This window comes from Setaria viridis, chromosome 9, assembly GCF_005286985.2.
Source record: "Setaria viridis chromosome 9, Setaria_viridis_v4.0, whole genome shotgun sequence".
NCBI classification, from domain to species: Eukaryota; Viridiplantae; Streptophyta; class Magnoliopsida; order Poales; family Poaceae; genus Setaria; species Setaria viridis.
In genome coordinates, this window is record NC_048271.2 from 9,923,358 (window position 1) to 9,949,418 (window position 26,061).

Here is a 26,061-nt window from a genome sequence, read left to right on the forward strand (position 1 = left end):
TTAGTTGTACACATTGAACAAATTATATGAACTTATGGAACAAAAGATCTACATACCTCGAACAAATCGTAAAAACTCACAGAACAAATATTTATACACCTAGAACAAAATATATAAACTCATCGAACAAAAAGTTGCACACTTGGAACAAATACATTATGGATATAGAACATATATAGAACAACTAACTATACTAAGTAGTAGCAAAAATTCTCCAGTGGAGTAATTTAAAATATAAAATTAGAAGGTGCCTTTTCTCTAATCATGTACTAAGGAAAAATATGGAAAAATATATGCAAGATCATAAATAATAAAAAGTAAAGGAGTAAAAACAAGAAAAATAACAGAGAAAGGAAAATAAAAAAATAAAAAAAATGAAGGATAAATTAGGTACTCGAGAAGAAACATTAAATAAATATATAATCTATAAAATTAAATAGATAAAACTATATATATCAAGTAAAGGAGGGATGAAACTAACTAAACATAATAATGGAATAAGTGAAGAAAGAATGGATAAAAAAGAATACAATAAGAAATATGAGGATGAAAAAGGAAAACATGATGGGAGATGGGGAGCAAGGGAGAGTAAAAAGAAAAATAAAATTAATATGAATGATCTAAAGAAGAAGGAAGAAGAAAAGAACACTTTAATATTGTGAAAGAAAAAGATATAAACAAATATGAAATAAGCATGGGAAAATACAAAGGAAATAAGAACACATAAGAAATAAAGAAGAAAAGTTACTAGCTATACTTTAAATTTAATCTTACCTAACAATTTTTTACTACTCTTGACATAAAGAAGAGTCACTTTCAATATACATGGAAGATACTTAAGTAGTGTAAGTGAAGTCAGCCTGCAAGAAAAAAATACTATAAGACACATTACTCATTATTCGTAAAGAGGCTAGCTCTAGTGCAGAGTATCATTCCAGCAACAGACTGTAATAGTCAAAGCTACATCAAACTTCCTTTATCTACTGGACTGAAACAATTAGAAAAAGTAGATATGAAATGACTATTAAGCTGAAGCTGAAATAGACATACCAGCCGGCGCGCCGCACGGAGTTGATATCCATCGCATACGCGAGGTATAGTCGCGGGCATCATCCAGTCTCCATTGGGCAACGTCGCAACAACGACGACCTCTACCATTTCGTCTTTCCCTCGGGCCACGTGTTCCTCCCAGATCCCACGTAATCCTCCCGCCCAGCACGTGCCCGGCGCCCGATAGCGTCGCACCTACCTCTGAGCGCACTATCCGAGCCCCATCCAATCGCGACTCGCCGCGTGTCCTCGCTGACGAGCCTGGCCTACAACGCGCGGCCCAAGGCCACGTGGACCGAAACGACCCATCCTGACTGATACGTGGGGCCCTTAAATCTGCGACCCCACGTGTCCGTGAGCTCCGAGATCCGTACCGCACTTCGCTTCGGGCGCACCGCCTATCCCAAAACAGCGGACTAGAACCGTCCAGACTCGCGGAATGCAATGCGGTTTTCTGCCACCTTCTCGGTCCCGCCGTTTGCCCCCGAGGGGAGATCCTGCACCCGGTCCATGCACCGTCCGCCTCTCGGCTTGGGCACGGATCTGCCGACAGCCACACACGGGTCCGTGCACCGGGTTCGTGCGCCCTCCGCCTCGCCACGCCGTCTGCGTGGCCGAGGCACTTGGAGGCGCAGGACGCCGGGAGGGCCGTTATTTCTGCCGTCCCCACCCGTCGCCCCCCGCTCCCATCCATTCCCCAATTCAGCAGCAGCAGCAGCACGAGCGCGAGCGCCTTTGCGAATTCCGACAGGGAGAGCGGGAAGGGAAAACTCGAAACCCGGCGGGCGGCATGGCGACCGGCGAGGAGCACGTGGCGGCGGCGGTTGAGCAGACGCCGGAGAAGAAGGAGGCCAGCGTGACCGAGCTCCCCGCGCCCTCCGGCTGGACGAAGAAGGTTTGCCCTCGCTGCCCGCTCGGCCGGCCCCCCCTTTCCCAATTACCTTGCGTCCTCTCTGCTCGCCGCTCGCTTCGGGCCCGGGGGTCGCTGCCCCGAGGGCTGCGGGGGCGTCCTAGCGCTCGGATCCGGTGGTCTCGGGCTCGGTCTCTGCGAATTTCGCCGCGGTTTCGCTGTTCGAGCGGTTGGGGTCGGGGCGTCGGTTTCTAGGTTTTCCGAGCTCGATTGAAGCTTGATTCGTGCCGTTCGGTGGGGCGTCTGTTGTTTTACCAGTCTGTGGCTATATGCGGGCTCGGTTAAAAGGTTTTGGAGCTTAATTTTGAGCTCGTCCCCCGTGGCTCGCGATTGGGTTGCCACATTCGCGACATGTGCGGGTATTGTAGACTAACGGCTTTATTAGCTCGGCCCTGTTGCAGCTTTGGTCTGCCTGCTCCACTCGATTCCTTTTCATTAGGGCGTCCATTTTTTTAGATGTATTAGGGCCTCCATTGCATCCTTTTTAACAAATTTTAAGCTGCAAGGTCTTGTTGCAACCTTGACGCTGTTGGTCTGTTTCTGCACGAACATGTCTTGGACGTGTTAGACTATCTGTGTATGTGATTTTAAATCTCAGAGAGCATCCTTTAGCTCTTATTAGCTTCTTGCAAAGCAGTGCAGGTGGTGCGTAGCATGGTTCGTTCTCATGGTGAAAACCATTTTATCTTGGGTTGGGTCTCTTCCGGAAGCCCATCTGAGGTCCCTGCTTCTTGGAATCTAACTACGTGGCATCCTAAACATCATGGGTGGTTTGATTGGACGATTCCAAATCCAATAGTGTCTGTATCACATGACAATTTTTGGAAATATGTGCTCAATGCTTTCCTTTATAACTCCCTGCTTGGTTGCTAAACATTCATGATTTGGGATGAGGCATAATTGAACTCGAGGCGGGAAATTCAAGCTTTTTAAAACAATGTCTCTCTTAAAGAAGCACCAAAACAAAGTTTGTCGGTTTGCCCTTTTTCCCCTAAGGATGTGTGTGGCAGGTATGTCATCAAGAGAAGGGCGAAAGAGTACAAACACGAGTCCTGGAAATCAAGGTCCCACCTCTATACTGACTTTTTGGACAGTGGTAAACGGTTACCAGTTAATTTTAGCAACCTAGTGATAACTTGTTGTGTTCTAGGTCTGGTAAGATTGTAGGTTTTCTGAGCTTGTGCTGCTTACATATATGACTGATTGCGTTCATTGTCATTTTCTATCGTAATTTGGTTGGTGGATGGCCGAGTTTCATTAATGATTGGGTTGTATTGGCCTGCATTGATGTTTTGGAATCCCTTTGCTATAGTTAGATGCTATTCTAGAGACTATATCTGGATTGACAACAGTGTTACCATGATGTGCGTGCCTGAATTTTTTTTTTTTGCTGTGTTGACTCGCATCAAACATGGCACAGCAGTTTGGCTGGTGTGCTTAGGCTGCGGCGCCGCAGCTGAGACACGATAGCTGAAGGGTGAAGACAGGATGATGAAGGAGGGCAGGAGATGTGGCCAGCAATGAAGAGGAGCATGCCATGGCAGCACAGCTGTCCTTGATGAAACTTAGATTACTGGAGAGATGGGGTGGATGCAGGGGCAGAGCCAATGTCTTCCACCCAGGGCTGGGGCAGTGCAGATGTGTTAAGCTAACAGAATATAGGCCAGATTCTAGTGTTTGGGACCTAAAACCAATGCTGCAGCACTCCCAGCACGGGCCCTACATCAGCCGCTGTGTCTTTTGTGGATCTTTATGCAGAATATATTAAAGAACATGCAGAGATGTAATCTTAACAAATGTTAAATGCATACATATATTTGGTTAAAAGTGAAAATGAACATAAAGCAGTATTTATTATGTGAGTCCCTTATTTTTCTAAAAAAGAATGCCTGAGAGGGTCTCTTTCCTTGGTAAGGAAAAATTAAGACGAATCATACTTTTTAGAGTTATCTGAATTGGAGAACCGCTCCCGATTCGAACACAAACACCTGCATCTGTGCCCCTTACAAATTCATCTGGTCCTTAGCAATATCTTGACTGATATTAGGTTCTTTTATCTTGGTTTTGTTTCATTTGGTTCTACTGTATATTTTTTTCTTCTTCTTGCTTGAATTGTTTTAGCTATGCTGTGTGGTGGTTTGGTGTGTGCTTGTTAGCCTGGTTCCATCAAAAATGTTGTTTATTTTATTTCATGTTTACTATGGAATGAGGGGAAAACTAGGATACTTGGTTGCATCATCCATATCTCCTTAGCAATTTGGTTTTTGTGATGCTGTTTTTATCCAACTAACCAGGAGCCCTCTCCTGTAGACAAAATTGTTGAAACTACAAGCTCACTTATAGATATAAATTGGATGAGAATATTAACCTTTTTGAATAAGTGCAGCATTACACACCAGTGTTTCCTTTTCTTCTCTTTTTTGAAAGAAAGACTGAAAAACTGTTAAGAGCATGGCTGGGTGATCTTGGTATAATTACTTTTTCCCCCTTTCAGACAAGTAGTTACTACAAGCGAGAATTTTGAATTTGTGGTTCCATTGAAAATTAGCCTTGCATCTATTTATGCATTTTGTGTATTGCCCTTTTCATATCTGATAATTCCTGTAGGCTGTGGGACCAACTTTCATTGTATACTTTATATTGATATTATTAAAAGTTACAGTACATCCCCACAAAAAAAAAAGAGAATGGATCTGAAGCGGAATTCATTAATTATCTCCGCTCTGAGCTCATTAAGCCAGCTTCAGTATTTCGCCATCAACATTACAAATTCTGTCATCCAAATATTAAGAAACTTGACATGTGGCAAATCATTGGGAAGACTCTTGAAGCGTACAATCATTTCTTTAGCTGTGTTGTTGGGCATTGTTTCTCAGTTTTATATACTTGTTTTTTGGCTGGCTCTTTGTGCAATGTTAGTATCATGTAAGAAATCGATGCTGATGCATAGCCTCACATATTAGATTCGTTCCATGTTTGTGATTTAGTTTCGTTGGATATTTGCAGCACTAACTTCTGCCTGTGACATTGCAGCTTGCCCCAATTAGAGGGGGAAAGTTTGAGGTTATTTTTGTGTCCCCAACTGGCGAGGAGATCAAGAGCAAGAGACAGCTGACCCAGTACCTGAAAGCTCATCCTGGAGGCCCTGCATCATCCGAGTTTGATTGGGGAACCAGTAGGCATCTAGATCTCATCATTTGTTAATCACTTCCACAGTTATATATTTTTTTTCATAACTCTGGTACTAGTAGGCCCCCAAATATTCAAGGTCTTGCTGCTCTCTAAAAAGCTTGTAAGCAGGTGATACTCCCAGACGGTCAGCACGCTTAAGTGAGAAGGTCAAGGCAACAGAGAGCCCAGAAGGTGAGAAGACCCCTAAACGCGGAAGATCAAGCTCTAAGAGGGGCAGAAAGGAGAAAAAAGAAGATGCAGATGCAGATGCAGTCGATGCCAATGAAACTGTAGACCGTGGCACTTTGGAAGGCACTGATGTGGAGATGAAGGATGCTGAAGAAGAGAAGAAAGAGGAGGCCCCCAGTGCAGATGTTGCAGAGAAGACCGAAGGAGGTGAAGAGAAGAAAGATGAGGCCCCTGGTGCAGATGCTGCAGAGAAGACTGAACAAGGCGCCGAAGGCCAAGAGCAGACTAATAATGTCGCTGCCCCAGAATCAGAAAATAAATCAGATGTGAAACCAGCTGAATCTGAAGTAGCTCCACTAGCACCTGTAGTAGAGGAAGAGAAGAAAGAGGAGAAAACTGAGAACAGCCTGGTAGCTGAACCCGCAGTGCCCCCAGCAGCTGAACCCGTGGTGCTCCTGGCAGCATCTTCAGAGGGAGAGAAGAAAGAGGATGGTGGCGTGACCGAACCTGCTGCGCTGCCTGTGGCCGATACGAAGGCAGATGCTCCTCCAGCAGAGGCAGCAAAGGAGGCTGAGAATCTGGGGCAGGCGAACGCCGCCCCCCAAGAACCATCGGCAGCGAACTGCGACAACAAGGGTCAGATCCAACCGGGCGCCTCCGCTGTGAGGTGCACATAAAGGTTGCTCGGTCTCGGTTGGGATGGGATGCGTCACCGTGTGTTTAGGACATTATCTCCCATTTGCTTTGAGAATTGTAATCGTACTTAACCTGACACCGCTGGCGCAGCACTAGGCTGCCCAGTATGTAGTTATCCTTCCCTTTTGATGGCGGCGGCGCCGCTGCGGGGGGCAGTAGGCCGGCCTATGCCGCCTCGGTCGCCCGCGGCCGCCGTAAGCTTTGTACTACCGGTGTAGTAACTCGTTAGCGTGCTGGAACATTGATTCCTGGAGAGGGCTGGCGGACGATAGAGGCCTCCGCCCCTGTTGTAACGTGACGTAATGTGTGCTGTTATGCCTTGTGTTTATGAACTTATTATTATGATCCTATAAATAAAGCCGTAAGCGTGGGTCATTGCCTGACCACCTTCTGGCACCGCATCCTTCTGTTCGTTGCTGCCCGTATTGACCGTATGGTACTGAGCTGATCAGGCCTATGTTGCCCAGTAGAGCAATGTACATTTTCTTTTCTTTTTTTTGAAAATTCAATGTACATTTTCAGCTCAGCAAATCCTTGTCGAGTGTCTTTTTTATTTTGTTTTTTAACTTTATTTTGGTGCTAGATCTACGTAGTAGTGTTGTTTTGTGTCCGTAGGTAGCCGTTGCTCGCATCCACCCCGTTTCCTTTGAAAACGGCGAGTGGCATTTCCCCTGACAATTCCGCCCCTTCCTTTCTCCTAGCCGTTGCGAGGCACCCAACAGCGCACGCACCCTTGGCGTCCGCACCCGGCGACCACACCCCCAATAATTAACAGAGGGGGAAACAAAGAACTGAAACCGTTGCGGCATCCTAAGCTGAGCAATCAATCCGCCCCCTTCTTCCCCTCCCGATTCCACAGAATCCAGTGGCGATTGCGAGTGCAGATCATCATTGTCACACACAGAGAGTGAGTGCGAGCGAGTGAGAGGGAGAGGGAGGGACGGAGCTGAGGAGGAATGGGAGGGCTCAGATCGAGGATCCTCAGGACCTTGCAGTCGTTCCCCAACGCCGCCGCGCAGTCCAACGTCCTCCTTGCGCTCCCTCCCGGTGCTGGCCCCTCGCCGGAGCCGCCGGTGACGCCGTGCGGCCACCGCCAAGAACCGGCGCCGCAGGAGGAGGTGCCGGCTGATGAAGCGGTGGATGCGCGCGAGCTGCCCGGCTGCGGTGCCGATGACGATGGCGACAAGGAGAACGTCTCGCCGGGGGTCAACCCGCGCAAGGCCAAGAAGATGAAGCTCAGCTCGGACCACCAAGACGAAAGCGCCACCTGCTACCGCCGGCCGGACCTCGCCTCGGCGACGCTATTCGACCCGGACCTGCTCGCCGCCTTCCGCCTCGCTGTCGACACCTACGCGCAGGCCCTCGAGGTGTCCAAGCGCCGCGACGACGACGACGACCACGGCGACGGCGTGCCGGTCGGCGGCGATGGAGGAGGAGGAGGAGGGGGAGGAGGAGCAGGAGTCGCGGACCCCCTGGAGGCGTTCGAGCGGCGGTGCCCTCCGGGCGGCGAGCGCGCGGTGGTGCTCTACACCACGTCGCTCCGCGGCGTGCGCAAGACGTTCGAGGACTGCGCGCGCGTGCGCCGCCTGCTCGACGGCCTCCGCGTCGCCTTCCTGGAGCGCGACGTCTCCATGCACGCGCCCTACCGGGAGGAGCTCCGGGCGCTGCTGTGCGGGCAGGACGGCGGCGGCGGCGACCCGCACCCCGCATTCCCCGTGCCGCCGCGGCTGTTCGTGGACGGGCGGTACCTCGGCGGCGCCGACGAGGTGGTGGCGCTGCACGAGCGGTCCCAGCTCCGGCCCGTGCTCCGGCGCGCGCCACGGCGCGGCGCGGGGGAAGGCCCGTGCGCGGTGTGCGGCGGCGCCTGGTTCGTGGTGTGCGGCGGGTGCAGCGGTAGTCATTGGCTCCATGACGCCGGCGGCGCCACCGTCACCCCCGCCGGCCGCGTGGCTTGCTCTGCGTGCAACGAGAACGGCCTCGTGCCCTGCCCTCTCTGCAGCTAGCCCAAAGCGGCGGAATGGTATGTGCAGAAGCTTGATTTGGGAGACAATTCTTTTGATTCTTTTGTCATGTGTACTATAATCCAATTCATTCATGTGTAATTCTATCTCCCATTACCAAATTAAGCGACGAGTTAGTGGATCCCAATTCCCGTGGTTGCTCTTGCTGCCAGGGTATTGAAGTTGAAGGGGTAAATTTTGCGGAGCAAGCTGCACATTGTTCTCTGTCCATCCACCAAATTGAACAGATCATCTACTTTGTCCAAATTTGGCAACTGATACTGTCGAAAGTTGAGGTTCTGTTGCTGTCCTGAATTCATCATTTGTGCTGCACACATGTGTGAATTACACGTCTACTGCTCAGACAATTCTTGACACCAAGATCATCATGCAGAAATACAAGCCCTTGTGTTTTTGAACTGATCTTGTAACATGTCGTGTGGGTGCTGCCGGCATGCGGGCAGCCGGGCACTTCTTCCACAACGAGTGCGGCGTCGACAGCTGGCTCCGGGCGCGCCGGACGTGCCCGCTCTGCCCGGGCTGGCTGGGGCCAGTGCTCGCCCATGCCAAAGCGAGACAGCGGCGACGCGATGGCCGCTGTCCCCAGGCCCAGTTAAGCTGTTCCTTTGATCAAGAGGACGCGCGTCCCCGTGGGCAGCACCGAGGAGACGTGCCGCCTCGGCGAGGGCGGCTGCGGCGCCGTCGTCAAGGCGGCCATCAAGCGCCTCGCGCCGGCGGACGCCTCGCCGCGGCCGACGCCGGCACAGCGGCGTCGAGAGGGAGGTCCTACGCGACGCGCGCTTCCACGAGGCGTGCCGCGGCCATCCCTTCATTATCGGGTTCCACGGTCTCGTCCATGGAGTCGGATCGAACTTCGCCATGGAGTCCGTCAGAACAGAGGCCAGCTCCCAGCTGCGGGAAGCCGGGAATGGACACGGCCAAAACTTCAGCCTGTCGCGAGCTCCTCCTCACCGGAGTGCCTCTCGGTGTCGGTAGCCCACATCGCCGCCGGGTTCCGGCCGCCGGCGGGAGGAGGAAGAACAGTACCTCATTTGCAGAAAGCCCCCTGATTAATCGCGATCCAATTTAGGCGGTTAGTGTAAACATGTCCAACAGAATGTTTCATTGAAACCCCTTATTTGGATCGCGAGTATTAATCACGATCCAATAATTTTCAAAATACCCCCTAATTTGGGTCCAACATTTTTTGAAAACCGGTCCCTCATTTCCGTCTGCTGATTGCCGTCTCCTCCCCGTCCCTTCCGTCGACGGCGCGGTGGCGCTCGCTCCAGAACGCCGCCCGTGGCGCTCCAGGTAGTAGATGAGCTCCGGAACGCCGCGGTTGCAGACCGATCCGATCCGCCGCCGCCACGCTCCTGGAAGCAGCGAAGAAGATCTCCGCTTGCAAGTGGAGGAACGGGATGCAGGGCGTGATCGAGGCACCAACGTCCGCAGGGACGGCATCGTGCTGGGCATGGCCTCCAGGAGAAGGATCTCTCCATGGACGACGGTAAATGTAGTCCTTCTACCTGGGGTCGACTCGATCCCTAGATTACTTCTGATTTGCATGGCGTCACCTACTGAATTTTTGAGCGATCCTGTGCAATCTGTAAAATTGGATACCGATCATGCAGATCATGTTGTTCTTCCACCTAACATCAACTCGATCCCTAGAATACGTCTGATTTTGCATCGCGTCACCAACTGAATTTTCAAGCGATTTTGTGCAATCTGTAAAATTGAGATCCAAATATATGTGGTGCTGAAAGCGAGATGGGCTGTTAAGCTTAGCTAGTGTCAGTCACGACGTTCAGTGCCTGTACCAGCATGTCCATAGGGATTCATTGCATACACCGTCCAGGATTTCTGCAAGAAGTCTCGCACAAGGAAAAAAATAGGGAGGCAAAGATTACATAATTACCGTACCAACTTACCATACCATGCCTGGCTAAATCCGCAAATTTTCAAGTTACCAAATCCTCTGTCACAACCGACCCCTGTTGCAGGGACTTGAGGGTTACGGAATTATCCGGTGATCGATCTGGTAAGGCCACAAGTTCACTGGGCCAACCGTTGTAAGCAGGGGCGGGAGCTTCTGTATGGCCAAGGTGGGCCACGGCCCCTGAAGTCCTCATTTTTTACCACTTAATTAGCTTTCAAATCTAGTTTTCTCTATTAAAGCAAGTACATTGCTACACCTCAGCAGTCTCATAGGTCATCTCATGCAATGCCACATAGGATTTTTGCTGATGTGGAGGAGAAAGGGTGATGAGAGACAACAACCTCATAGGCTAAATTTTAGGACCACATTGTACAAGTTATGGTTGCATGCAACTCATAATATTTCTTTTTTTTTATGCATAAATTAAGAGAATAGAATTACTACGAGACAACTTAAAAAGACAACCTATTGTACAAGTTGTTTGTTAAGTCGTCTCATGATTACGTGTCAATACATGAGACCGTCTATTAGACAACACCAATGTTGTAAGAACCAGTAATCGAATTAGGTTTGATAATAATATAAGTTATCCATGGCAGTTGAGATACGATCATAAATAATGTTCATCACTGAGGCATACCAGCCCACCTCAGCCTGTTTGCACCAGCGAAAAGAGTGGGGCAGGCTTCATATTCCAATAACTCTACCAACACTTCCCCAATATCCAACTTCCTACCACTCTATTCCACACCATCCAAGCTCCTGCTACAAGAATGTGCATTCTTATTTGCTTACTTGTGGCAAATGGGGCAAAGTGTGGGAGCACATGCCCCCGTTGACTATACCATACCAAAGAAAGATCTTATTTGATTATGTTTCGTGTGTAAGCAGGGTGCAATTAATCTCATGGTGATTTACATAACATTCACACTTTTTAGGTCTTCCTTGTACATGAGCTTAGAGAGTAATCAGTACGAATAAGAATGGCCTAAGTCCGGAACTCCATTTCAGCCTATAACAATGTTATGTGAATGGCACCAAAAAAACACAAAATAGCACCGTAAAAATATATTTGTATTTGGGAGTTCTTTGGATAATATATGTATGAAATTATATTGACCTTAAAATTAAAAAATTGATGATATTCCTCAATATTGTTTATCTCCTTATGTATTTGATCATATTCTCTTATATCCCCCTTATTGCGCTGACTCCAATTTGAAAACAGTTACTGGGATACTTTGGGTTAATTCTTTTTATAACTAGTCCATCAACCCGTGCTTCCGCACGGGCTAATATTTTTACAAACTATTATACTTGAAAAATATTTAAAAAATAAGCTCTTAGCTAATAATCAATTTTTTTACTTACTACTCTCTAACTTTTTCATTACTTCAACATAATACCCATATATATGTGTAATTATCATTGTCTAGTTGTGATTTATTTTTAATTAGTAATTATTCTATACACTTTTTCATCCACATTCACACTTTTTTCATTTTCTACCGCACCTCCATACAATGCGTTTAGCATAAAAATCAATATTTTTCATCACTTCCTCACATACATGTATAAATGGTCTATATGGTGAAACTCATCATGCGTATATACTTTAACTTAGTATTTCTATATTAACACTGACATAAATAGGCAATTTAGAATCATATATTAGTTTACTTTTGCACATTTCTTTATGATGCACATGAATATAATTAGATTAATATTTAGGTGTTTACTTTAGGTTATTTTTAATAACAACGTATGTGGGTAACTTAGATATAAATTTAAATGATATTTTAAGTTATGCTTTATAATAATATACATGAGTAAATTGGATGAAGATTTTAGGGTTATTTTAGATTATTTTTTATAATGGCATATCTCGATAATTTAGATATAGGTTTAGGGTTTATTTTAGAATATTTTCATAATTATAAAGTGTGTGGGTAACTTTTTAGAAAATATGATAGACCAATGACTATGATTATTAGAGTTCACAGGATTGATGTTTGATGTTCTTTTTATTTTTATGAGAATTTATATGATTTGTATTTTTTTCTAGCATGCCTCGTGAGAACTAATACGGAGTTGCCAATGGAAAAAATGAGACAATACTGATATAAAACTATTACGTTGAACTACCTCTCATTTGTTAAATATTCGAACATAATATTTATATGGATACATATCTATTATCTTCTTTCGATTGTCAAAGATTTTAGTTAGTAATTATTCTATAGTGTTTCCTCTCACATTTATAATTTATAACTTTTCACTTTGCATCGCAGGTATGCGCTTGAATTTGTTCAATGGACTCTAAGTTTGAGCTATAGCATTTTTGCTCACATTTATAATCTTTAACTTTTCATTTTGTATCGCAGGTATGCGCTTGAATTTGTTCAATGGACTCTAAGTTTGAGCTATAATTTTAACATAGAAATTTATATTCCCATCACTTCCTCGGTATATTTATAAATTGTGACACATGTCATGTGTATATACCTTAACTATTATATCATATACCGATAGGATATCATATATTGGTGCATATTCAAAATTAAGGTGATTTGGATTCAAATGTAGTGTTGCCTCACACTATTTTTAATAATAGCATATGTGGGTAATATAGATCCAAATTTAAGGGGTTACTTTAAGTTATTTTTTAAGTATTAGTGGTGGGCAATTCAGTTGAAATTTTAGGGGGTTATTTTAAATATTGTTTATAATGGCATAAGTGGGTACTTTTGATGAAGATTAGGGGGTTACTTTGTTTATTTTATATAATAGCATAGGCGGGTAATTTAGATATAGATTTAGGGGTTACTTTAGGCTATTTTCATAATGGCATAGGTGGGTAATTTTTTTAAAAAATATAAATCTAATGGGTATGATGATTTGAGTTTACCGATTGATGGCTAGATGTTTTATTTTTTTTGAGAATGTCTAGAATTTCTCTCTTTTTTTAAAATGTCCACCTAGGATCTTAGGTGGCTTCACCTGGGGCTCTCTAATTAGTAATATTAAGATGGTAGAGACAGTAATTTATGAGGAGATATCTTTTAATACGATTTTACATGCAAGGTGGCTTATTCATAAAATTTTGGATCCAACAGAAATTGTCTATCAATTCAGTGGTCGGATGATTTGTGTTTTAAAGAGTTTCCCTTCTTTTCTAGTGCCTCTCAGGCAAAGATTAACATATAGACTTCACAAAGGAGTTCTCTCTTTTTGACAGAAGCATTTATGTTCCCAAATGAGCAGAGTCTACATTGATCAGCTTGCATCATTCAATTTTGAGACCAAAATTCAGAGATGTAGCATTTTAGCATGAGATTGCTTACAGAAAATTAAATGCAAGGACAAAAATGCCTAGCATAATTCTGAACAGGATAGATTGATTCGACAATACAATTTACTCTCGCACAACACTACAGAAGCTGAGAAGCCATTACATGATCTGCTCGAAAATACCAGAGTACAGATCTTTACATGCACGAGACGATCAAAGAATTCTAAAGTTACACACACTGCAGCTTTCGTCTCTTCGCACAAGCCGCAGGAGCCATGCGGAGCTTCTTCTTCCCGGGCAACGCCGACGCCACCTCATCTTTCATTGGAAGCTCCAACGCGTCGACCTTGGCAAACCACTGGTGCTTGAGCGCGGCGTCCGCCGTTAGCCGCTTGCCGGGGTTGCAGGTGAGGAGGCCGTCGAGGACCTCGAATCCTTCCTTGGACAGCGCCGCCTCAGGGAAGAGCTCGCGCAGACAATTCTTCCGATGCACTACTTGCAGTTCCGGCACCACTTTGGCGGCGAACGGCGTGGAAGAGAACTCCGGCCATGTCTCGTCGTCCGGCACGCCGAGCACGTCGAAGATGGCGCGGAGCTGCCCGTCCTCGCCGTCGCCCTGCAACGGCAGCCCCCCGTTGTTGATGATCTCCGCCATGACGCATCCCAGGGACCAGGCATCGACGCGCGCGTCGTAGACGGGCATCTCCAGCATCATCTCCGGCGCCTTGTAGGAGAGCGTGCCCGCCTGCTCGTACGGCGGCGCGTCGGACATGGACATGGCCAGCCCGAAGTCGCAGAACTTGACGGACCTGCGGTCGCCAGAGACGAGGATGTTCTCGGGCTTGATGTCGCGGTGGATGACGCCGGCGCTGTGCATCGCCTTGGCGGCCGTCAGAAGCTGCCACATGACGGCGCGCACCGTGGGCTCCGGGAGCGGCGGGAAGCCGCCGCGGCTCCGGTGGTCGAGGTAGTCGTGGAGGCTCGGCCCGTCGACGCACTCCGTGACGAGGCAGATGCGCGACGTGGCCGGGTCGCGTGCGAGGCCGTGGAAGCCGACGATGAAGGGGTGGTCTCCGCACGCCTCGTGGAGGCTCGCCTCGCGCATCGGGTCCTCAGCCGCGTCGTCGGCGGCCGTGGTGAGGCGCTTGATGGCGACGGTCTGGCCCGTGACGCGGTGCCGCGCCTTGACGACGGCGCCGAAGTTGCCCTCGCCGAGGCGGGACACCTCCTCGTAGTGCTCGGTGCTGCCCACGGAGACGCGCCGCCTCTTGCGGCTCCCTCCTGCGGCGGCGGCGGCGGGGCGCCCCATGTCTCGAGTCTCGACTATTGGATCGTTGGGAGGAGGAAGATGAGAGACGGCTCAGGCGTGGCGTGGCCATGGCGCTGCGTTGCCCGGCCATTTATGCTCGTAGGGATCGAAGGCGGCGGAGGTCGGATTGTCGGATTGCTGCTGGCGACACAGATCGAGCATCTGTTGGCTGGCTCCGACTCGTTGTGTGGCGGGCACGGCGTCGGACCGTAACGAACTCGGCTCCGACTCCTCTTCGGTTACCATGGCCTGAAGAAACGCGGGAACTTATTTTAATCGGAAGGGAAAGCGTTAAACTGGAGCAGTCAAAAAAAATTCATGGAGCAGCAAGTCGATTGGTACTCAGCTCTTCTAGAACGCAAACATCTGAAGTTAGAATGATGCAACATTTAGCGTCTCCGTGCTTCTGAATTTTGCAGGGGCGAGCGCCAGAAATCTGTTGAGCACAATTTGAGTTCAGAGAGCACCCGTCTGCATAGTGTCTGCTTCATGTTTATGTTCTGAACCAAGCATCGGCGATTCGGCGTTATCTGTGTTAAGCCATTATATTCACATGGCAGGGAGTCTCGAGATTATCAGAGTCCTCGCTTGCCAGCAGCCACCACTAACATTCAGAGATAAAGTGAGTCTCCATTGCAGTGCACTTTGCACCGGAGTTTCTTTATCTTAAGCTTCCTGGCCATATGGTGAGCTAGCCTGGTCCCAGAAAGTTTCAGAGAATCCCCTCTGTGGCATCGTGCAGTTACACAAGATATTATGAATGGTTGGCGTTGAATGCACAAATCGAGTAACCAAAAATTATGAATGATTTGCCAGACAGCATTTCACCGCCAATCAGAAGTCTGGTGTGTAGTAAACCTGGTTTAGCTAGTCATGATCGGTTGTAAGTTTGTTAGTCTGTAACGGTCCATAGGCACACCGTTTGTAATCCTGGTGAATCGGCCATATCCCTAGATTATAGGATCTTAGTTGCTCTTGCACTACTCGTGATCATGTATATGTACTGGCCGATTGGCATCAATACAAGCTGAGCTTTTCTGCCATTACTACTCTTACGTGGTATCAGCTATCTTCGATTTAATTCTTTCTCTTCCGCTGGATCTCTCTCACCATGGCTGACTCCTCCTCCTCTAGCTCCGCCACCCACAACACCAACGCCTTTGCTCCCCTCTCCCCTGGTGCCCCGTCTGCCACCACCATTGCCGTCCTCAACATCCACGGCCATGTCCCTGTCACTCTTGAGCTCACTTTCCAGAAGTTTGCCCTCTCCGACCATGTCGACGGCTTCCTTGATGCCATCCTGATGCGCCACGACGCCAAGTGGATGCAGAATGATGCGTCCATCATCTCCTGGCTCTACGCGATAGTGACAAAGGACATCATGGATGTAGTGTACAAGCCTTGTCTCTGCGCCTATGAGGTGTGGCAGGCCATCACTGGGCTCTTCCTTGACAACAGCCTGCAGAGAGCCGTCTTCGTCCAAACATGAGCATCACGGAGTATTGTGGGCACCTCAAGCGGCTCTCCGACACCCTCGCCGACGTCGGTGCCGCCATCACCGATCAGGCCCTGGTGGTCAACACACTACGCGGCCTCAACAACAAGTTCAGCAGCACCATCATTGTTCTCGGCGACAAGAAGCCCCCTCCATCCTTTCTCTACACCCGCAACTACATGCTCCAGGAAGATAAGCGCATCGAGTACTCCCGGAAGATGGAGGCTCAAACGGCGCTGCTCGCCGCCACCACAGCTTCCTCTCCAACCAAGCCGACGTCCTCCTCGCCAACCTCTCCCCCGTCCAACGGCGGCAGCCACAAGAAGTGGAAGGCCACCAACCACAAGAATCGCTCCTCTGGATCAGGATGCAACAACTCGTTGCGCCCACCTACGATGACCTCGACGCCGGCCTCCTCTCCGCAGTGGGCATCTGCCTACAACCCTTGGACGGGCGTGGTCCAGGCTTGGCCACTACGCCTTGGCGTTCTAGGACCGCGACCTGGCGCTGCTTCGACCCATGCACTGATGGCCCTTGGCGCGCCATCTGCCTCCTACGACGCCAACTTCAACGCCGGCGCCTCTGGCGTCCCTTCAGCCCTGTTCTCCACCCTTCACGGCATGCCGACGCAGCAGCCGTAAGGTGGTGGTTCTAGCGAATGGTTCTTGGACACGGGGGCTTCGTCTCATATGGCTTCCAACTCCGATATTCTTTATTCCTCCTCCCCGCTTACTGTTCCGCGTCACATTATTGTCGGCAATGGCACATCGTTTCCTGCTTCCTCTTCTGGCCGCTCTCTTGTGCCTACTGCCACAGCTCCTCTTCACTTGAATAATGTTCTCGTTGCTCCACATTTGATTAAAAATCTTATCTCTGTTCGTGCACTAACACGTGATACGTGTTATAATCTTGTGTCTCTTGAATTTGATCCCTGGGGTTTCTCCATCAAGGATCTGCGCACCAAGATGGCTCTCCTCCGATGTGATTCTTCAGGCAACCTTTATCCTCTGCACAACAAGAATGCTCCAACAAGAATGCTCAACCATACTCCGGAGATCATCAAGCCCTTCATGTAGATCACACCACAGAGCTCTGGCATGCTAGGCTTGGTCACCCCGGCACTACTCCTCTTCATCGCATTTTGAATACATTTGGTTTTTCATGCTCCAAGTCTGACACTCATACGTGCCATGCTAGTCGTCTTGGCAAGCACGTACGGCTGCCATTCTCTGAGTCCACTCATGTTGCTTCCTTTCCATTTCAACTCCTGCATTGTGATGTATGGACGAGCCCAATAATGAGCAATTCTAGATACAAATATTATCTTGTGATGTTGGATGATTATTCTCACTTTGCCCGGACCTTTCCTTTACGCCACAAGTCTGATGTCTTCCTACTATCATAGCCTTCCATGCATTTGTGCACAATTTAAACAGTCTATCATGTGCTTGCAAACTGAAAATGGTAGGGCGTTCTTCGTAGCTCATGGCATTGTGCTGCGCCTCACCTGTCCCTATACGTCTCCGCAAAACGGGCGTGCTGAACGTGTGCTCCGCACTATCAATGACAGCGTGCGTGCTGTGCTCTTTCACTCTTCTGTGCCAACCTCATTCTAGCCTGACGCACTTGCCACAGCCACCTACCTCCTGAACCACCGTCCATGTCACCCCCGCCAGCACCATACCCAGTTTGAGCTGCTTTTCGGCGTCCCTGCAACCTATGATCACCTCAGGATCTTTGGGTGTTTGTGCTACCCAAACACTGCCACTACAACCCATCACAAGCTTGCGCCACGCTCTCTCGCATGCGTGTTCCTTGGCTACCCGGCGGACCAAAAAGGCTACAAGTGCTACGATCTGGTTTCACGACGCATTCTGATCTCATGACACGTCTATTTCGAGGAGTCGGTGTTTCCTTTTCAGCAGGACACGACGACATGCGCGCAGCCGCCGCTAGTGCGATCCGTACCACCAACATCGTGCGCGTCGCTCCTGTGCTTGCCGGTTCATCATTGCTGTACTCCCCGTGCTGCAGTCGCGCCGCCACCACCCCGTGCTGTCACCCTCAGGTGGCGTAGTCTTGCCTGTGTCTTCTGGAGATGCACCGCATGCCTCAACACCAGCCCCTGCATTGCCCACTACAGCTGCAGCACACACCCCGTCTACCACCGCTCCTACCGTGGTGGTTGCCCACGATCCAACTGCCGGAGCTGTTGCCACGCCTGAAGCCTCCACATCTACCTCAGTGCTTCCAGCATCACCGCCATCTGCACCTCCAGCCGCTTATCCGATGATCACCCATGCCAAGGCGGGCATTCGCCTTCCCAACCCCAAGTACACCAACATCGCAACAGCTCCTTCCGCGCCTTCGTCTTCGGTATGCAGTGCTCTCCACAATCCGGAATGGGCCTCGGCCATGCGTGATAAGTATGAGGTCTTGATCTCCAACGGCACATGGACTTTGGTTCCCCGGCCGCCTGGCGCAAATGTGATCACTGGCAAATGGGTGTTTAAGAACAAGCTTCATCTAGATGGTACGCTGGAACACCGCAAAGCTTGATGGGTTGTCCGGGGATTCAATCAGCGCGCCAGCATTGATTTTCATCAGACCTTCTCACCAGTTGTCAAGCCAGCTTCCATCCGCACCGTTCTCCTCCTTGCTGCTGCCCGGCGCTTGCTTGTTCACCAACTCGATGTCAAAAATGCATTCTTGCACGACAACTTGCCCGAGCGTGTATATTGCCATCAGCCCGCAGGGTTCATCGACGCCGCGCATCCTGACCATGTGTGCCTCCTGGTCATATCGTTGCACGAGCTTAAGCAAGCACCACGTGCCTCGTTCGAGTGTCTCGGTGGCCATCTTCGCAGCATCGACTTCAAACATACTGGCTCTAACAGCTCACTGTTCGTCTACAAGTGTGGTCATGTCATCTCGTTCCCCCTTGTGTACCGTGTACGTCGATGACATCATCCTCACCGCGTCGTCCGATGAGCTCCTCCAGCGCGTCATCAAGTAGCTCCAGTCAGAATTCGCTCTCAAGGATCTCGGCCCCCTCCGGTTCTTCCTCGGTATGCAGGTCCGGCGTGACACCTCAGGGTTGTTCCTCACACAAGCACAGTATGCCGAAGACATTCTTGATCGCGCGGGCATGGCGAATTGCAAGCCCGTTCCTACTCCGGTCGACACAAAGCCCAAGGTTTCCGCCAACGACGACGAGCTCCTATCCGATGCCACGTTCTACCACAGCATCGACGGTGCTCTTCAATACCTGACGCTGACACAGCCTAATATTGCCTACACCGTGAACCAGGCGTGCCTTCACATGCATGCGTCGCGCGACGCCCACTGGAACCTCATTAAACGGGTGCTGCGCTACCTACGAGGGACAATCAACGACGGCATTCATGTTTCGGCTTCCTCTTCCAGCGACCTCACAGTCTACTCCGACGCCGACTGGGCCAGGTGCCCAGATACTCGCCGCTCGACATCGGGATACTGCGTCTTCCTCGGCAACACCTTGGTCTCCTGGTCATCGAAGAGGCAGACCACCGTGTGTCTCGATCCAGCGCGGAGGCAGAATACCGAGCGGTGGCGAACGCGACGGCCGAGTCTTGCTGGTTGCGAAGCCTGCTCTGCGAGCTGCACGTTCTGGTCGACAAGGCTACACTGATCTATTGTGATAATGTGTCAGCTGTCTACCTCTCAGAAAACACAGTTCATCACCGGCGAACGAAGCACGTGGAGCTTCATATACATTTCGTACGCGAAAAGGTTCAGCTGGGGCACATGCGTGTCATTCAGGTTCCGTCTCGGCAGCAATTTGGAGATATCATGACCAAAGGTCTATCTACACCTTTGTTTCAGGAGTTCAAGTCCATTTTGTGCGTCCGTGAACACGACGCTGCAACTGAGGGGGGTGTAGGAAACCTGGTTTAGCTAGTCATGATCGGTTGTAAGTTTGTTAGTCTGTAACGGGTCCATAGGCACACCGTTTGTAATCCTGGTCAATCGGCCATATCCCTAGATTATAGGATCTTAGTTGCTCTCGCACTACTCATGATCGTGTATATGTACTGGCCGATTGACATCAATACAAGTTGAGCTTTTTTGTCATTACTACTCTTACATGGTGGTGTACCAGAATTCAGAGATGTTGTGGCTCCTGGCCTCATGGGGTTGAGATGCTCAAGACATACTGAATGTAGTCAACAACCAAAAAGGCCGAGGAATTCAACGATGCAACTTACTGAATCACAACGTTCGCAACATTAGAGAGGCCATTGAGGATCTGTTAACACCAAGCACCACTGAACACATGCATCTGAAATTACAACATCTACAACATCAGAAGTTTCATGAATCTGAAAGAAAGTTGTAGGAATGCCAGAAATCTAAAGAACACGGCGGGCTTCGGACGGCCTAGGCCAGCCCGTGTCACCGTGTGGCGGTGCTAGCGGTCTTCTCCATCTGCAGAGTTGGATCCTTTGGAGTTCAAGGAGACTGGAGGAGGGATCCCCTCGCTCGCTTCCAGGACGGCGGCGGTGGCGGATCGGAGACACCCTTCCCTGGTAGAGCATCCGTTGAGCAGTGCGTCAATCGGGCGGCAACCGAGGCGGTTCTGAGCTCGTCTACTACTTGGAGCGCCACTGGCGGCGTTCCAGAGCGAGCGCCACCGCGCCATCAACGGTTGGGAAGGGGAGGGCACGGTAGTGAGCGGACTGGTTTGAACAATATTGGATCCAAATTGGGGGGTATTATGTAAAATATCGGATCGCGATTAATAGCCGCAACCCAAAACAGGGGGTTGTACGCAAAATATTGTGGGACATTTTAACACAGAACCCCTCAATTGGATCGCGATTGATGAGGGGTCTTTTTGCAAATGGGGTACCGCCTTGTTCTTCCCGCCGCCGGCAGGCGCCCCGGTTCATAGCTTCTCCTGGTCCTCACCGGTCTCGGCGGACGACGCCGGAGACGAGAGGGGCGACGACACCGATCGGCCCGCCGGCCTCTTCAGTCACGCCGCCTTGATCACAGTGATGGATTTACGAGCTCTGGGAGTGGCTATGGCGGTGCTGCTGGGGCGTTGCTGGTGAGGAGGAGCTCACCAGCAAAATACACGCGAGAACCAAGCTGGATTGGTTTCGTCGATCCTTCTAATACGCACATCGATGGCAAACGGCGTGGACGGGAACCCCGGCATGTCTTGCCGTCCGGCACGCCGAGCTGCTCCCTTCCGTAGCTGCCGGCGAACAGCGGCCTCCCATAGATGATCTCCGCCATGATGCAGCCCAGGGAACAGGCGTCGACGCGCGCGTCGGAGTCGCGCAGCACCAGCAGCATCTCGGGCGCCTTGTAGGCGAGCGTGCCCGCCGGCTCGTACGGCGGCGCCTCGGACATGTACTTGGCGAGCTCGAAATCGCAGATCTTGAGGATCCGGTGGCCGTCGCCGACGAGGATGTTGCCGGGATTCATGTCGCGGTGGACGATGTTGCTCTCATGCATCCCCTTGGCTCCCGTCAGAAGCTGCCACATGGCGGCGCGCGCCGTGGCCTCCGGCTGCCCGCGACGCTGCAGGCGAAGGTAGTCGTGGAGGCTCGGGCCGTCGACGCCCTGCATGACGAGGCTGAGGTCCGCGGTGGCCGGGTCGCGAACGAGGCCGTGGAAGCCGACGATGAACAGGTGGCCACCGCAGGCCTCGCGCAGCAGCTCTTGTCGACGCCGGCAGCGGTGAGGCGCTTGATGGCTACGGTGCCAATCGTGGAGCACAGGAGGACCTCGCAAGCTGTTGCATGTTGAAGGGTGGGGCCTCCGTCTGCTGCTTGGGCCATCAAGCCCACACGACGCACCAGCGCCTTGCCTTCCCCCGCTCGGATCCCGCCGGTCGTCGCCGATCCGACGGCTCCCGTGACCGGGTCAGGGGGTGGACGGTAAATGAAATACCGTCCACCCCCGGTGGAACACCGACGACCGTTGGAGTGCGCCGCGGATGGCTCGTTCGGAAGAAGACGCGCTGTGCCGGCGTCGGCCGCGGCGAGGTGCTTCATGGCTATGGTCTGGCTGTCGGCGTCGGCCGGTGCGAGGCGCTTGATGGCCACGGTCAGGCCGGTGGCGCGGTGGACGCCTTAACAGCGGTCGCCGCCGTCTCGCGGTGCCATGGCCGCATGGGCGGGCACTGTGGCAGCGGCCAGAACCTTCCCCGGCAGAGCGGGCACATCCGGCACCACCCGCACCAACTCGTCGCCCCCGGCGTACTCCGTCAGGCAGATGGCGCAGCAGTCCGCTTTCCCCTCCGGTGACGGCCTCGCCATCCCTGCCGCTGCTTGCTCGTACGTCGTGATCGTGGCGGCCCCGAGCGCGCGCTCGACATCGTCGTCGTGCACCGCCGGCGCTCATACCTCCTCCTCCTCCTCTCTGCTCCGGTTGTGGAGCAGCTTAATTAGTCATTAGTGTATATCTTGCTCGGCGCGCTGCGTTCCTGTCTGTGGGTGCTATAAACTGAGACGTCGCCGTACGTTGGAAGAAATTAAATTGCAAACAACTTCAGGCCTCCTGCGCTTTCTTCAAAAACTAAGAAAAAAAAAGACGCGCATTAGCCGTTAGGTGGAGCTGTTCTTAGAAATTTTTAGAGAATTCCCCGCTTTCTCAAAACGTGGATAACTGGAAGGTGCATTTGAATTGTTGTAATTTCGCTTCCTCCATTTCGACTCCATGGATTAGCTTGATAACATTGCAGTTGCAGGCAGCCCGACTGAAGAAAGCAGTATAGGTAGCAGCACTGAAACTTCTCGACAGGAAGGAGAGGCCGCTGGTTCTGTGGCCTTGAGCCCCTGTATTCTTTTCGGGTTACGCCTCGTCCCGCCCGTGATCACGTTCCCCACATTTAGCTGATCTGCTCGCCGGAGCTCCAAGTCTTAATCTAACTCAGGCTAGCTAGAGCCGGCGGCGTCTGGCGAATGATAGGCCTGAATGGATGCTTCAGGTCTTAATCCAATGCGAGCCCGAGAGAACGTAGATCATTCTGCAAGAACTTGGTGTCGGCGTCGCTGTCGGGCAAAAAGAGGAAGCGGCATGCGGTCATGCACTCATGCGGAGGAGGGAGGATGACGGGCCGCGGCGGGTGAAGCGGCGCCGTACCGCGATGCCCGTGCAGCCTGCGGCCTGCCATGGTGCTGACGCTGCCGCCTCACCAGCGGCTCGTGGATGCGTTTGCATTTGCAGAGAAGCTTGTGAGCTTCATTCTCTGTCAATTCGCCTAAAAAATAATGTTTGGGCTAAATCATGATGGTCCTGTCAAAAATTGATTGATACAGTATGAATGTGTGTCATCTTTCCTCCTCACGGCTCCTGCCAGGCCAGCACGAAGCCTGTCATTGATGGAATGCTGCAATGCACGCTCTGTTTTTCTAATTCCTGATGGCATTGGAATCTGTTCGTAGAAACTACAAAAATGAAAGGAAGGCAAAAGGGAAACAACTAGTAGAATTGTTATGATCAATGCGGGACTGTGCTGCGCATGACAGAAACGACGTGGTGTTTAGTAGCAGAATTATACACGTCAGTTGGATTTCTTTCCGCAAAAGACATCGATTGTGGCTTTCAAGTAGTCGTTAGAAAACTGTAACTACAAGTGGTCAAGTCCACACGCAGACTACCAGACTATGTGTTCAAAACAAGATTAGTCGTTGTTTATAGAGGAACAACTGGTCTAATCTGACCCATTAGCACCACGTCATCAGCTAGTAATTAAAAAGAGTGATATGTACGTCAAATTCCCCAAGAAGTAATTGCGAACGCACGATATGTCGATATCAGTTACAAAGATTAATCGTCCGTTCATCATATAAAAATGATTGGCCATTTTTCTCGCTAATTGCCCATTGCCCATTATTGTCACAATGCTAAAAGAAGGATCGAAGATTGTTCCCTTTTTTCCCCTATTTTTCTTCTTTTTGAAGAACCCAGGCCTTCCATCTGCGTTGTGTTCTTGTGTCTTTCAAGGAATCGTAAAAAAAAAAATCGTAACGGTAGAGTTCACATGCAAGCATGAACGCATGCCCAGCGGATTAGTCATTGTTCAAAGACATAAAAACTCGGTCTAACCTGCCCCCTTAACATCACGTCATCATATGGCCAACTCTTACTAGTGAACTTTTCTCCCTGCGCATAATGTAATGCGACATTTGAAAATGAGTGATCATGAATCATGATACGAGTTTTACAAGTTGATAACTGCACAAATTTGCCGCTAAGAAGTTAATGTTTTTGAAACGAACATTAAGAAGTTAATAGTAACTCTGTAATTGCAATTGGTCATTTCCGTGTCCCAAATTGCCCACTGATCACTGCTACAATCCAATACAAGAATCGTCAGAGATACTGGAAAACGTAGTTTGAGGACGCACCTCTAATACGCTTTATGACTTGACTGGATGCTACGTTTAGAGAAACCGGGAAACCTATTCTTTTAAAAAAAACAAAAGAAAAGGAAGTGGTGCAGCAAGGCTTACATACTTTTTTTTCAAGGAAAAAGCTTACATAGGATGAGAAAGGCGTATATAGACCTGTTTGGTAGGGCTCCGGCTCCTACCAAAACAGCTCCGACTCCTTTAGTGGAGTGGTTTTCTCTAGTGCAGCTGAAGTTATTTTAGAAAATGTTTGGTAAAACAGCTTCTCAATAGCAATGTAAGTAATTTTATGATCAATTAATACTTGGAGAGGGAGGAGAAGCTGGTGAAGCCACTTTTGTTCTCCTCTCTTTAGTTTAAACCGTTTTGTGGCTTCTCCCCGACTTCAGTGGTGGAGCCGTTTTGAAGTTGCTCTTTTAGTAGGGCTTCACCAAAAATCGGTGGAGAATCTCTTTGAGAAGCCTTATCAAAGAGACCCATAGTTTTCTCTTTTTTTTTTCTCGAAGGAAAGGGCTTACATAGATTTTCTCGCAAAATTTTGAATCGCACTATTTCACCTCTAAAGTAAAGTGCCTTCGGAGTAATCTCTCCTTCTCCTCTGCAAAAATCCTAACAACTAATCAAAATTCACCAACTACACCCGGCCCGCCGCGGCGGCGCCCGCTCGCGGCGGCATCGGCGGGCACTGCCTCGACCGCGAGCTCGACCGCGAAGGCAGCGTCGGGGGCCATGCTGCTTGCTCGCCAGGCGGTACAACGACGACAAGAGCTTCTTTTATCTTTGGTTCGTCCGTGCAGGTGCAGCAGCTGCTTTTATATACAAGCTGAGCTCGTTGGCGAGTGTTTGTTTTAGCCTCGTGATAAGCTATCATCAGTTCATCACACACGGAGAGGTAGGTGGGTTGGTCGTGGAAAGTTGCAGAGGATTTCCTGCTCTCCCATCCATGAATATGCCTTTGCCTTGAGGCAGTAGGTGCACGCAGGTTAAGCCGCGTCCCATGGTCACCTTGGCCCCGTTTCGGTTGATCTGCGCACGAGAGCTTCAAGTATATTAATCCAGTTCGAGTCAGAGCGGCGTCCGTCGAATGTTTGGTCGATGATTCTAGGCCTGTTTGGCTCCAACCTGTTAAAGTTTAACACCCATCACATCGGATGTTTGGATGCTAATTAGAAGTATTAAATATAGACTAATTACAAAACTAATTGCACAGTTGGAGTGTAATTCGCGAGATGAATCTATTAAGCCTAATTAGTCCATGATTTGACAATGTGCTGCTACAGTAACCATTTGCTAATGGTGAATTAATTAGGCTTAATAGATTCGTCTCGCGAATTAGCATAGGGTTCTGCAATTAATTTTATAATTAGCTCATGTTTAGTTCTCCTAATCAGCATCCGAACATCCGATGTGACACTTTAAGCACCTCGTATCAAATACCCCGGAGTTTGCATTTGATTTCCTAGGAAGCTACGGACCGGGTGTGCTTCCAAAGGAAACTGTCACAGGAAATGGGTCAAATCCGCGTGCAGAAGAGACGACTACCAACTGCGATTCCGTGTCTGGCAACAGCAGATTAGTCGTTGTTTATAAAGCAAAACA

At 49.8% G+C, this 26,061-nt stretch overlaps 5 protein-coding genes across 5 annotated transcripts; 3 read left to right on the forward strand and 2 right to left on the reverse strand.

The window, feature by feature from the left end:
- The first annotated feature begins 1,727 nt into the window (after nt 1-1,727).
- On the forward strand, nt 1,728-6,417 carry LOC117837593 (uncharacterized). Its single transcript, XM_034717301.2, has 3 exons — nt 1,728-1,945; nt 4,994-5,135; nt 5,261-6,417. Exons 1-3 carry the CDS (start codon nt 1,841-1,843, stop codon nt 5,995-5,997), a joined length of 984 nt encoding a protein of 327 aa, XP_034573192.1. The 5' UTR covers nt 1,728-1,840; the 3' UTR covers nt 5,998-6,417.
- Nucleotides 6,418-6,551: 134 nt separating this feature from the next.
- Nucleotides 6,552-8,331, forward strand: LOC117837592 (uncharacterized). Its single transcript, XM_034717299.2, has 2 exons — nt 6,552-8,036; nt 8,190-8,331. The coding sequence occupies exon 1, from the start codon at nt 6,973-6,975 to the stop codon at nt 8,017-8,019; it is 1,047 nt and encodes a 348-aa protein (XP_034573190.1). The 5' UTR covers nt 6,552-6,972; the 3' UTR covers nt 8,020-8,036; nt 8,190-8,331.
- A 5,005-nt stretch (nt 8,332-13,336) lies between these two features.
- On the reverse strand, nt 13,337-14,782 carry LOC117840083 (putative cyclin-dependent kinase F-2). Its single transcript, XM_034720539.2, has one exon. The coding sequence runs from the start codon at nt 14,557-14,559 to the stop codon at nt 13,480-13,482; it is 1,080 nt and encodes a 359-aa protein (XP_034576430.1). The 5' UTR covers nt 14,560-14,782; the 3' UTR covers nt 13,337-13,479.
- Nucleotides 14,783-19,202: 4,420 nt separating this feature from the next.
- LOC117835242 (uncharacterized mitochondrial protein AtMg00810-like) lies at nt 19,203-19,889 on the forward strand. Its single transcript, XM_034714612.1, has 2 exons — nt 19,203-19,604; nt 19,761-19,889. Exons 1-2 carry the CDS (start codon nt 19,203-19,205, stop codon nt 19,887-19,889), a joined length of 531 nt encoding a protein of 176 aa, XP_034570503.1.
- Nucleotides 19,890-21,118: 1,229 nt separating this feature from the next.
- LOC117835243 (putative cyclin-dependent kinase F-2) lies at nt 21,119-22,365 on the reverse strand. Its single transcript, XM_034714613.1, has 2 exons — nt 22,249-22,365; nt 21,119-21,763 (listed from the first exon to the last, which is right to left on the reverse strand). The coding sequence occupies exons 1-2, from the start codon at nt 22,363-22,365 to the stop codon at nt 21,119-21,121; spliced, it is 762 nt and encodes a 253-aa protein (XP_034570504.1).
- Between the last annotated feature and the right edge of the window lie 3,696 nt (nt 22,366-26,061).

Excerpts from the sequence above, each read along its gene's own strand:
- LOC117835243 (XM_034714613.1), bottom strand. The coding sequence starts at position 22,365 with ATGGCGAGGCCGTCACCGGAGGGGAAAGCGGACTGCTGCGCCATCTGC. Across the intron at positions 21,764-22,248 it reads TGCCCGCTCTGCCGGGGAAG|CTGCTGCGCGAGGCCTGCGG; the intron begins GTTCTGGCCGCT and ends CGTCGACAAGAG.
- LOC117840083 (XM_034720539.2), bottom strand. The coding sequence starts at position 14,559 with ATGGGGCGCCCCGCCGCCGCCGCCGCAGGAGGGAGCCGCAAGAGGCGG.
- LOC117837593 (XM_034717301.2), top strand. The coding sequence starts at position 1,841 with ATGGCGACCGGCGAGGAGCACGTGGCGGCGGCGGTTGAGCAGACGCCG. Across the intron at positions 1,946-4,993 it reads CCTCCGGCTGGACGAAGAAG|CTTGCCCCAATTAGAGGGGG; the intron begins GTTTGCCCTCGC and ends GTGACATTGCAG. Across the intron at positions 5,136-5,260 it reads CGAGTTTGATTGGGGAACCA|GTGATACTCCCAGACGGTCA; the intron begins GTAGGCATCTAG and ends GCTTGTAAGCAG.
- LOC117835242 (XM_034714612.1), top strand. The coding sequence starts at position 19,203 with ATGGCGAATTGCAAGCCCGTTCCTACTCCGGTCGACACAAAGCCCAAG. Across the intron at positions 19,605-19,760 it reads CATCGAAGAGGCAGACCACC|AAAACACAGTTCATCACCGG; the intron begins GTGTGTCTCGAT and ends TCTACCTCTCAG.
- LOC117837592 (XM_034717299.2), top strand. The coding sequence starts at position 6,973 with ATGGGAGGGCTCAGATCGAGGATCCTCAGGACCTTGCAGTCGTTCCCC.